Source organism: Mycteria americana, chromosome 23 (genome assembly GCF_035582795.1).
Source record: "Mycteria americana isolate JAX WOST 10 ecotype Jacksonville Zoo and Gardens chromosome 23, USCA_MyAme_1.0, whole genome shotgun sequence".
In the NCBI taxonomy this organism is placed as follows: Eukaryota; Metazoa; Chordata; class Aves; order Ciconiiformes; family Ciconiidae; genus Mycteria; species Mycteria americana.
The window spans coordinates 4,461,473-4,474,383 of NC_134387.1; the positions used below are offsets into that span (position 1 = coordinate 4,461,473).

General features: G+C 39.4%; 1 protein-coding gene across 5 annotated transcripts in view; it reads left to right on the forward strand.

The window, feature by feature from the left end:
• EBF2 (EBF transcription factor 2) overlaps nucleotides 1–12,911 on the forward strand; it is a 145,291-nt gene that overhangs the window by 108,108 nt on the left and 24,272 nt on the right. For 4 of the 5 annotated variants that reach the window (XM_075523678.1, XM_075523680.1, XM_075523681.1 and 1 more), the window contains 2 exons: nucleotides 10,591–10,708; nucleotides 12,515–12,645. In XM_075523678.1, coding sequence (XP_075379793.1) covers nucleotides 10,591–10,708; nucleotides 12,515–12,645 — 249 coding nt within the window. Of the gene's footprint in view, nucleotides 1–10,590; nucleotides 10,712–12,487; nucleotides 12,646–12,911 lie in introns of all 5 variants that reach the window. The other variant, XM_075523677.1, reaches the window with a different exon arrangement.

The following is a 12,911-nucleotide window of genomic DNA, read 5'->3' on the forward strand; positions in this document are numbered from 1 at the left end:
AAGGCTCAGCATTAACCTGTCTGCTTTTTTTCTTTTCCTTTTCCCTCTCCTCTCTCCTACATAGTTCGTAATAAATATGATGACAGTATATGATAAGCCGTATCAGATATTGTTAAAGTTTTTCTCCATTTGTTGTGTTTAAACCTTTTTTTCCCCCCTTTTTTCCTCTTTTTCCACTCTGAATCCCCAAGGGGAAGTGATGTACTGTACCAACCAGCAGTGGATATTTGATTTGAGACCCTCGGGCAAAGCACTCGCACATACAGCTGCCCACAGCAGGGATCATGTTTGTGATACTTAGATGCCTCAGAATTTTTCAAAGTAGCTCTGTACGTGGTACACAAGCAGTCTCCTCATTTCCCTCCACTCCCTATCTCTTTCCATCTCTTTTGCCTTTTAACTCTCTCATGCCCTCCCTTTCAGCTTCTTTAAAAAAAGAAGCCAAAGTAGTGATGGTCACTTTAAGATCTCATGCAGCAAAGCAACAAGACCCATGGGACAATGACCCAGCTGCTTTGCAGCGAAATCTGCCACTGGTTTCATCATAGCTGTCGCTGATGTATTGTGAATACCAGCTAATAAAAACACAGAAGGACGTGAAGTGTGTCACTGGTGAAGAGAAAGGCAGACACAGTCTCCCATCTTTCATACCCTAACCTTTTAAGTAACTATGTTTAATAAATCAGTATTTTACCTCTAACTTAGTCCTCACAAAAATGCAAATGGAATGCTCAGGCCTTTTACGGCCTGGATGCACTGTCATGTCTCTGTGCGGTGTGAAAGGTGGCATGGCAGAGAACGGTGTAGAAAAGTGCTGCTAGAACCAACTGTCCTGGAGTTGAGAGTGAGGCAGCACGGTCTAGCGAAAGGGATACAAGATGGCAAGTCAGATGGTCGGACTGTACCACTAATCTGCTGGGTGACCTTTGATGGGCCATTTTTAATTTCTTTTCGTATGTATTTCCACCTCTCCAAATGGGGTTGCTCATCTCGGTAAAGCTTTGTGGTCTTGATTCAGGAGAGCATTTGAGAAAGTGCATGCATACTTTGCCAGCCAGAGCCTTTGAAATCTACTGATGAAAAGGACTAGACTTGCAAATGCTGTTACTGCTCATTACCGTTATTATTGTACCTTCGCTGTGTCACATCCATGATAGAAAGAGGATTTTAGCTTACTGGGGGTTGTGTGATTTTCTTGTAGACCCACAAGACTTGTAGCGGGAAGGTGACATCCTTAGGTTTGGCAATTCATGTTCCATTGCTTGGGTGCTTGCATCAGTTTCCTCATTTATAAATGAAGTTAAAACTCCACAGGAGTTTACAGAGTTGTCTAACACTTTCCACCAAAACATGTTTTCACAGACAAGTGATTTTTTTTTTTTACTTTTACTAGCAATGAAAAATTCACAGGAGGTATATTTTTATTTAAAAAAAAAAAAAAAAGAGTTCAACTTTTAAGAGAAATACTGCAAAATGAAAGCTTCTGAAAGCTCCAAAAATTTTAAAGAAAAGTAGGCAAAAAATATAAAAGAGTTATTAATTTTTCGTTTTAAGCAGAAATAAATTTAAAGAACAATTCATGACCAAGTTAATTGTTAATTTTTTTCACTAGTAGTTTAAAGAGACTGCAGTGACTTCTTCATTCTGTGTTTTCAGAGACAATAAGACATGAGAAGAAAAGAGGTGCTCATTGTTAGGAAATTTATACTGATTTTTTTTTTTCAAGTGGCAATTTCCATAATGAAAAAACACCAATTAGATATCATCTGCCAAGAATGCAAAAAAATTGGAGAGTAAAGGAAAACTCAATTTATAGTATGTAAACAGATCTTGCTAGCTCTTAGAGCCAGCTAGAATAGCTGATTGTGGAATGTAATGAAACATAAATACAGAGTCTCTTTTTCTTGTTTTGTTACGAGTTTGTAAGAAGTCTTGCACAAGGGTATCCTGATTAGCACCTGGGGATTCCAGGCACTGCCATATTACAAATAATATTGGTTGTAACAGCCAAAATATAAACACTGGATCCAAACACACCTGAACACTGAAGAAATTCAGATCTGATTTCAATCTCACGCTAAGCTGCCCCCTCGCTATGGCGAGTGAAACTAAAATCCTAGATTTTGATCAGGTGCTGAACTGCAGGAGGATTTTGGATCTAATTTTTTTTGGCAGAAATCTATCTCTACTATCAGCCTTATCCTTTGTTTCACCTCTGTATCTCCACAGCCAAAATGGTGATGTTATAGAGCCTAAACAGCTTCAAATTTCCACTGAAACGTTGAACAGGGAAACCGAAATGAGTCTTAGAGCACCCACATGGTTACTGACGGAATGCCTTCATTCCTTCAGCCATCCACCTGGCATGCCTCTTGTATATGAGAAAGTATGGCCTTGCTTTTGATCTTTGTACCAAAACCAGCAGTTTATTGGAGAAGAAAATGAGCTGGGATAGACTCTTCATCTGGGTTTTCTGCCTTACAACATGCCAAGCCGGAAAAATAGAGCCAAGTGAAACTCTCTGGTTCTGTTTTGCAGGGCTTACTTAAACTCCTTTTGCACTTTCAGCCCATGTGAGTTCATACCCTTTGAGTTTCATTGTGAGATTTAAGTTCAAACCCCCAAATTAATCAAGATCAGGCAAAACCACTAGGTTTAGCTTCCTTTTTTGTCAAAACCAAAAATGTTGACAAGACTTTGTTTCAGAGTTACAAAATGAACCCTTTGAGACAAATTGCAAAATGCTTGAAGTTTTGAGTGAAAGCAGGATCTTCATTCAGGCTTGTTCAAAACTGGACGCATCAGTTGATGAGCTTTGTTCTGGGCTCCAGAGGTCAGTATGTATAAAAAAAAAACGAAAAGTAGTTCAGTTGCTAAAATTTTACACATTGGGAGTAAAAAAAGCTCTGTGTTCCAAAGGAAATTAGCCATGATGAACTGTAAAGACAATATAAGCAAAGACAGCTTGTTTTCTGTCTGCTTCATTCTTTCTAAGGATAGAAGCATGTCTTCCCTGAATGTAATGAACGTTCAGAGTGTTCTTGAACGCTCCACTGTCTCTGTCTTCTGGACCCTCCTTTTTTTGGTTGATTTTTTGGGGCTTGTTTTGTTTTGTGTTTTGTTTTTTGTTTTTAATTTGGGCAAACACTTCTTTGCCTGCTGCTTGTTGAGTATGGTCTGTCAGCTACCCTTAAAGTCAGAAGTGGGGAAAAAAGATAGATAACTTCAAATATTAGCGGTGTGGTTGCACACTGTGAACATGTTAATTTTCATTTTAATTGTTAAGATTTACATCAGGCAAAGTAATTAACGTGCAGAATTGTTTATTAGGTTTGAAAGGCCAGTTGTTTGTCCTACCAGTTCAGGAACATGTGAGCAGAGTAAAAGCAAGGACAAAAAGCACAGTGCAGTAGGATACTTTATTCATTTTATGATTTAATTCATTATGTTTTATTCTTGGGCCACATCTAAACCTTTACTGTATTTTCCTAATAAATTATTTGCACAGCTGTTGTTATTAAGGCCCTCCTCTTTCAAACATTCCCATGCGTTTAACTTTCTTTATGCAAACAGACTTCTGCAGCGATGCTCACTTGAGTATCTTTTAATTTGTACCTATGTTTTTCTGCAGAACCATATATATTCATTTTCAATGGGGTAGTGCTTGTCAGATCTCCAGCAGTCATTAAGATACTCTTTTTTATGGTTATAAAAAAAACCAGAAGAGAGAACCCCTGTATCGAAGTTCTCATTTAAATTGCTACTGAAACCTGGAACTGAAAGGGTCTCATCAAAAAACATTTTTGCTCTTTAATGGAAATTGAATGAAAGCCCAAAACTCAGGCTTTGTTGTTGAGACACAAATATAAATAAGAGACATGGAAATAGCACTGTACAGTGCATCTTATTGAGTTCTTCCAGCATGGAAGAATGGTTACTCATGTCTGGAAAAGTGTCAAGTTAATGCTTCTGATTAGAGATGGGTGTGAAGCTACGCGGTTTGGGCTTGGTTTGGCTGATAACCAAAGTTCCAGGGCGTTGGGATCCAGTCTCTGAGCCCAGCCTCAGCCTCACTTCTAGATATAAGATTTAGATATTTTATAGTACAGTTACGATATATTAAACTAAATTAAACGTTAGATTTCAGTTATATCACTCTCATTTAAAAAAAGGGGGGTGGGGAGAAAAAGGGGTGGAAAGGTTACATTAACACTGCATTGTAAATTTAATGCAGCTCCAGATGCCTGAAGAGGGGGGTTTTTTTTAGTATAATTCTTTAGTTTGGAGAGCAACACCAGCTGCTTTGTGATCACATTAACTATTTGAAATTTGCTTTGATATTAAGTAGAGCTTCAAAGATACGATGAAAATCTCTTAACTTACATTTTTTTTAATCAAATACAAAGGTTTTCTGCTGTTGAAAAAAATGTTATACCTCAGAAGTTAAAGGATATGTGATCATTATTTAGTGGGGTTTTTTTCCCCAGTAGTAATATAGTTTTATTGTGAATCACTCACTACTTCAATGTCTGTCAGTGGCTAAAGCAGGGAAAGGGAATCTTTCTAGAACTAATGGATATTTTCATGGTTACTTGATGGCTGCCCAAATATGTATGCAGATTGAGTAATATGTCCTTGTGAATTTAACTGAAGCAAATATTGATTATTTATCAATTAAAATATTTCTGAGTAAAGATTGTCAGTGGAAAACTGAAACAAAAAGCATGCTAAAATCACCTATTCAAACCATAGTGCTGACTATTTGAGTTCAGCTAGTCTGCAAATCTGAGTTTACACAGGTATTGTGATTACTGTCATTGCTGTATTCTCAGTGAGTGATTCTCCCAGCAACAGAATAAAAAAAAAAAAAATATGATGCCCTCCATTTAATGAGGACTTCTCCTAGAGAACTTGATTGAAGCCCGATGATACTTAATGGTAATGACCGGTGTGTAATGGGGGACAATAATTCTGTGGAATTAAGATGAGGCACTTCAGCTAAAATGCTTCAGCTGAGACCTGGTGCTAAGGCATTAGACTCCTGTTGATTGGGAATTCTGCTTCATCCAGTAACATACTGATTAAACAGATCCTACTGTGCCACGGTCGAGAGAATGGTACAAGGCAACAGAAGATCAGTACTAACAATGGTCATCTTTGAACCAACGTGCTTTTTTAGAAACAAAAAGAGAAAGGTCAGCAATTGCCCTCCGTTTTCAGCAGAAATCATGACATGGAATGTTTCCTGGTAGGTATCCCCCTCTAGGTGCTCTAGGGAGAAAGAGAAAGGAAAAATAACAAGGTGTATCCCTGGGGAGATTTCCTTCCTGACCTCAGAGTGGTTGGATCAGTTAATCATAAGGCACGTGAGCAAAGCTGGCTGTGTTTGAGAATTCACCCAGCTAGCTTCTAATAGGAAGCACTGAAGGATCCGTGTCATTCAGGAAAAAGAAAAACGGGTAGGAGTGGTGGGATAACATTGTGAGTTGTAGACTGTAAAGAAACAAAAATGGGTAGCAAGAATAAAATGTAACTGGTCTAAATCAAAATCCTTTTCAGACTGATGGTGAAAGAATGTGCCAAGACCCACATGGTCAGATTTGGATATAGATAGAGATCGCTGAACTGTTGTTAGAGAGAGGAATACTCCACGGACTAATGTCGTTATGGGAGACTAATTTCCCAGGTATAAATTGCGAAACAAATGCAACTAGTATCAGCAGAGTCCAGAGCTATTACTGGGTGGCAGATTTCTTCATCAGATAGTGACTGACCCAACAAAAGGTGACGTTATTTTAGATTCCATATGAGTAAGGGAGGGATGGACAGACTGCAACTGCAAAAGAAAAAAATGCTGAAGGAGCTTAATGTGCTCAGATCTGAAGACCAAATAGCTATTGTGGCAGTGAGCTGCCAGAGTTGTGTATCGTCTATTAAAAACAAACCAAAGATGAGATTCTACTGTGTCTCAGGTAAGCTTTGCCAGTAGAAAGAAGGATGCATTTGTACGATTGTACCCTACTGATTTCTTGTTTGGAATACAATATACTGGTTTAACTATCTTCAAAAGAGAATGAAAATGAACTTGGAACAGGTGCAGGAATGGGTCATTAAGGTGACTGGGGAGTGGACAAGAGCTTGGCTCAAATACTTCAGTGACATGCACTGAGAAAGGGCATAACTGCTGTCTAAAAATATCCTAAGGTAGATCAGAATGGGAAATAATTTTAAAGCTAGTGTTAAGTATAAACTGACTAGGAATAAATTTAGGCTGTAAGCCATAAATTCCCTAACTATCAGGACAAGTAGGTTTTAAAACAAGAAGAGTAGCAAAGGCAAAAGCTTGAAAAAGTTGAAGACAATTTTATGAAAGTAACTATGTGGTTTGGTTGTAATAGCAGGAGCCTAGATGTCAGTGACCCAGGCGTTATCTCCTACCCCTGTGCCCCTATAATCTTAGGAGGCCCCATTCCTGAAATGAAGGCCATGTGCATAGTTTTTTCTCTTAGCCTCGAGTTTGCAGCAGGCTCAGGGTCTCGGGGAGGATTTCCCAAAGAATTCAATGGAAGTTTTGAGCAGAGAGAGGCTGCTGGCGTTTTTCACATTGTTTATCTTATTCCTAATCCAACTATGAAGCAAACACGTTATATTTGAGCATCTACTCCTGTATTACTCGCTCAGCTAAAACGCCTATTGACATCAATGGGAGCCTTGTCCAAGTGAAGACAGCAGGATGAGGCCTGACATCTTTTCTTCCACCCAGCTGGAAAATAATAATAATGATAATTTTTTAAATCCTCATAGTAGTTATTCTTTTGAAAAGTTAAAATAACATGGTGCTGTGACTAGAGAGTTATAAGGGAAAGTGCATCAGGAATGTAATATTGTTTCCAGATGTACAATGTCATAAAGAATTTTTTCCACACTTGGAATGGTAACAGGAATTTTTTGAGAGAGATCATTTACACAGTGATGAGATATGTTACATGTAAGTGAATGCCTGTATGCCTGGAATGTTTGTACCATATGTCTAAATAGGTGTCTGTGAGTGATACAGCTTTTATATATATGATGATGTGTATTTACTTGCATATATGTGATTTGAAGAGGAGCATACTTTAGAATATAGAAATACTGATATAAAGTATAGATGGGGGAGGAAAGATTGTAGTACCCAGGTAAAGGTTTGTAAAGAAATACCACACTTTGAACTGTGCATGGAAGTGAAAGAGGGGCAGTGCAGCTCAGAGAACCTGAGTTTAACGTGCTAAAGACAGCTTGACTGAATGTCATGGTAGGTGAACTCTCATTGTGGTTTTTGAGCAGGGATTACATTACAGAAATCCACCCGGGAAACAAAAATAATGTGGAGATACAGCACATGCATTTCTTCAGTACTGCTGGGGAATCATTGTTTTATGTCTGTGGCTTCATAGCTAATAACAAGACCCTTGCAGATTTGCAGAGAGAATCTTAAGAACTGCTGAAAACACCACTTAGAAGCCTGTAACTCCCTCGCTGCTCCTAGAGACGGAACCTATGTTTGGATGGATGAAGGAGTAACATGTTGCCGTGTCTATTTCTTGCTTGATTGGTTGTTCTCTAAAACTCCAGGAGAGGTGACGGGTTGATCCACCTGCTGGGTGGCACAAAATCTTTGGTCTTTATGCTGTCTGTGTCAAATTTGGCCCTCAGCTACAATTACCAGAGTCCATGGCCTACCTGACATATTTTGGTGTTCTCAGATCACTCCCTTAGGATTACATTTTGCTTTAACTACTGACTTGAGGGAAAAGACCATCAACTGAATAGGCACAGAAGCCAAATTATCATACACAAGAAGTAGTGCCACCAGATCAGGAAAAGAAAAACGCACCAAAACGATTTGCCGGTAATTTGCCAGGACTGTGGACAAATCTGAGAATTTAAATCTCCAGGGAAGCTTGCACATCACCTTTCATCAGCACTAAATACCAGTTTTAAAAAAAAAAAAGGCCTGGAATGTTTTACGATGTTAGGAGAACAAGTGTTATTGATAAATATGTGTTCAGAAAGGGTATTGGCAAAAATGCATAGAAATGGTTAACAAGGTAATGGTAAGAAACGTTGACCTTGATTTGTTTAGCTAAGATGTAAAGATTTTTGAAGGTCAAAGGTGTTCTTGTGTAGTGTTTTGGAGTCTAACTGTGTCTGACCCTCTAACATTAAGCTGCTGTGGCCTGCAGTTTTGAAGAGTGAAGCAAACCAGGGGGAAGGAGAGAAGGGGGAGAGAACAGGAAATGGAGTGAGGTGTTTCAGGAAGTTGTCAGGAGTTGACTGATTGATTCCAGATGGAAAGGGTCACCCTTCATGACCCAGGAAATACTCACTGGGGGAAAGCAGTTGGCTTGTGAAAGGGAAGGGCCTGGGAGTTAGAGACCATAGTGGAATGCACATTCCTCTTCCTTTTATCCATAAAACATTGGGTTTTAATCTTCAGTATAAAACAATTGGATTGTCATCTACATCAGGCAAGAGGGAATGACTGGAGCAAAGTGAAGAAGTTCAGTAATTTTTGTGTCCGTAATCTCACGTGTTTTTACTCCACATCATTGATAATGAGTTGGCTAGCAGTGTCGTAGCAAAGATGACAAAGGTCTCTGCTGAATTTCAGCAGTACCTTAGAGATTACTGCAAGTAAGGTCCAAAACTTTGAGAAGGTTCTGGTCCAGATCTGAACTTTGCATTTTGTCCTGTCCCTGCAAATCCTGTATTTATTTACCCTAGGTCCCAGCCTGTGAAATGCCAAGTGGCTTTGACCCTGCTGCAATGAATGGGAGAGGTGAATAAAAATGGAACCGTTCATGGAGAGAAGTCTAAAAGTGCATCTTCCATTCCTGCTGGCTCAGGGAATGGGGGGTGCTCAGCACTTACCTTCTAAAGAGAGGACTGTTTCTTGCCATTACTCATGCTAGAGGGATCCCTACAACTCTTCCTGAATTGTGGCTCTTGCATTGTGTGCAACATTTACACCAAAATGGTTATTCAAACAGGGAACGTGTGTATACTTGAAGTCTGCATATATTATGAAGATCTCATACTGAGAGCATGTGGGTGTGTGCGTTTATCACATACATACCTTGTGTATGTGAGGTCAGATATGTATGTATTATATAGTGTAACTGTATATGTATGATACACTTTTTATTTACATTTGGTTACAATTTAAACAGTTGTCGTAAATATTTCAGACACTGGAATAATTCAGGTCTATTCCCCTGTTGCCATAGTATGCTCTGTACTGGCCAGTGAGAGATTGAAATTTATTTCCATTGTTTAACGGAAAATAATGAAGTGCATCTGAGTGGGTTCAGATATGTCATGCGGGAAATGTTCACTTTGGATAGGAGTCTCACTCCACCCAAATGTGCAATGATGAAATCAGTTGGCACACAAAAGCAACACATTTTGTGACAAGAATGCTTGAGAAGTATAAGAGTACAGTATGACAAGAGCCTTGTGGAATGAATTAAACTTGTCTCAAGAAAGAAAGTATTCTTTAAGCTAGCATAATCCTGTAGGAGGGCAAAGTTTCTCTTGCTATATGCTGAATATAGTTTTATCAACAATTAGAGCTTGACATTCTCTTACCTAGACTATGACAGCTGTATCTGTGAAAATTCATGAACACATCCAGGGTCAGATTCTCAATAGCTGTGAATTACCGTAGCTGTGTGGCAACTGAATGGAGTTAAACTGATTTACAGTAACCGATGGCTGAAACCTGAAAGTTTCAATAAGATGCATCTTCTTTCAGTAGTTAAAAAATGCAGTTTGTTCATCTTTTCCTAAAAGTCTGTGGTTTAAAGGCACGTATATTTCTGGATTTATAGGACTTACAGCTTTGGATATTGTATTGTAAAGGGAAAACTAAGTGGGATTAATTAACATATACAGTTACTTCCTCTAAGAATTCATATGCTGTTGGAGCCCAGCAATATAAGTCATGGAGGCTAAGGTTTAAAAACTGCTGCTTGATTCCAGGGTCCTCAGGCCCAGATGATTTTCAGGAGGCACTAAGCACGCATAGGTCAAAAACCAGACACGATATTAGGTACTGTTTTCACGTAGTAGGAGTTTCCACTTTGCTCAGTCAATGGAGACCTGTATTTTCGGAGCAGATGCAGATATATTTGCATGTGTGCGCAGTACAGCAGATGGCTCTGAATCTGCATGTATGTATCAGAGGGCAAATTGCTGTGGTGCTCTGCAGCCTGCCCTCCTGGTTGGTATATATAGATCTCTTTGCCATCAGCTATGCTACAGTGCATCATTGGAAACTAAATTTAGGGCCATCTGCAGTAGCTGGTTCATTATACAGTAAGGACTTTATATGGCCCTTAGGATGCTATGGTAAATGGAATTAATGCATAGAATGAAGGCTGAAAATATTTTCTCCCCTTCTTGTTAGTGTGTAAACCCTGCAGAACATGATGCCATTTTACAAACAGAACAGGGTTTTAACTAAACTGAATAATTAATACTTAACAAATTGCATTTCAAAGTAAATTGTTTACCTGCTTCTTTTTTCTTCCCTTTCTAAATATCTAGGTTGTGCTATCAACAACAGTGAATGTTGATGGGCACGTACTGGCAGTGTCTGACAACATGTTTGTTCACAACAACTCCAAGCATGGACGGAGAGCAAGGAGACTTGACCCCTCGGAAGGTAGGATATTTGAAGAACAGGATGCAAACGAATGCAAAAGCATATTACCCATTCTTCAACTTCTATTTGTTTTCAGGAGGGACAGAGAGCTAAGGGGGAACTACAGAACCTCGGGGGGTTATAGAAGGAAAGGCAGGAAAACAGCGTCTACTGCATGCAAAATATGATCCTCTTGACATCTAAGAGGCTGCCCCCCCCCCCCCCCAATTTATTAATTAATTTGTACTGCAAAGATGAAAAATGTAGAAACACTAAGTATTATCTAAACTTCAGACTTCTCGTTCAGCTGGGATAGATTTGATTTCAGGCAAATTAGGCAACATGACATCTTAGTTAAACAGAACTGTTACAGCACAAGATGTGTATGAAAAAGTGTCACTACTTCCCTTAAACAAACTATGCGCAAAGCATAACAATGCACAGAAGGAAAGTGACACTAATTGATTTTAGTTTGTTTGGCTAAGCAAGACTCATGGCCGTCTACAGGATGGGTTTGGGACTATATTAAAGCAATTACAAATACTTGTATCTGTTAAGCTTCAAAATGCTGGCCCCTCCTCTCCCTCTTCCCATACATTCATTACCAACACATTCCACCTCTCTCATGCAGACAGTACTCAAAATTACTAGAAAATGCTATCTGTGTCTACTTTTCCCTCCCCTGCAGCTAGTGAAAGTGAGAAGAGCTAGTGATGTTAGTAGAAAAGACAAGCAAGGATATTATTTCATTATAATGTTTTGCTGCCCCAATTCTTAACTGTGCCCTATATCAACCTAAAAGAAGAATTAATGAACTGGAAGAAAATGATTGAATCAGTAAAGAATTCAGAGTGGTGTTAATTCTCCCCCAGCGGGCAGTGAAATGGTAGAAGGAAAATCCCAGGATTCCTAGCCTAGGAAGCCATCCAGTTTTTCCTTGACTGATTGGATGTGATTGACTGGCTGTTCAAAGGAGTCTCATGTTTTTGGAGCACTGCCAAAGTTCCCCTCCACCTCTGACCCTGTCAACATTGGGAATGGAGTGATGGATTGACTTTGGTTATGGCCTGGAAACCATATTGGGTTCCTGATGGGATGTATAGTCCAGAGGCCTTGAACATATGGAAGAGAGGAGGAAAAAAATCTACTCTATAAAGTCAAGAAAATTATTAGAAATTGTCTCCTGATAGGAATTGGAGGAAACATTTGATATTCCCATATCTTTTTTTATCCATTGATAAACTTAATAAATCTTAATCTACCTCTCTTTCCACAGGGTTTAGCTTTTGTGTGATCATATGCTAATGAGTGGGGGTTTTTTTAAACAGCTTCTGCACAATCATTTAAGTGTTTCATTTTTACACCCACTACAGTTGGCCTATTAGGCTTTAATGACACGATGTTAAGTGCCAGTAATGAATAGGCAAGTAATTAACACTAGCAAGGCAGAAAACACGCTTTTATTTATTTATTTATTTATTTACTGGGCTTCGTGGAATGGTAAAGCAGCCTTCATGGGTGAATGGCTGGAGGGGACTTGTCCTAGGCCTTTGTCAGCACTAGGGAATTCTTGCCAGCTGTGAAGCTGCAGCAGCGCAGAAGCTCCCAGGAGTGGCCAGGTGAAGCTGCTCTAAGCTGCAGTTTGCATCAGTATGACTTAGGACTGCTTAATGTGCACAGAAGTTGCTTGCACCCATCTGCTGCAAGGGTTTGCACCCATCTGCTGCAAGGGTTTACACTCAGTATTGCAAACAGTCTCAAAGCTGTGTTGGGGAAAAAAAACCCACACATAACCTGATGCTCTGATGTCCTTTTTGTTTTGTTTAGCCACGCCGTGCATCAAAGCAATCAGCCCAAGTGAAGGCTGGACTACCGGGGGAGCAATGGTGATCATTATTGGAGACAACTTCTTTGATGGGCTGCAAGTTGTATTTGGAACCATGCTTGTATGGAGTGAGGTAGGTAGGGGTGCCTCCCTGTTGCTAAACTGAAGAAACACTCCTTTTCTGAGCAAAGTGGAGGGGGAACAGTGTTAATTCCTATTCCAGTAATGGTACAAAAATGGTGGTGTGTAAGGCGGGCCGTATAAACCTGTGTGACGGAAATTCACGGAACATGTTTTCTCTGTGGAACTCCTTGCTTTGTGATATTATTGAGGCCAACTGCTCAGTAATATCCAGAATGGAATTGAACAATTCTAGGCGTCTGGAGACAGGTAAAGGCA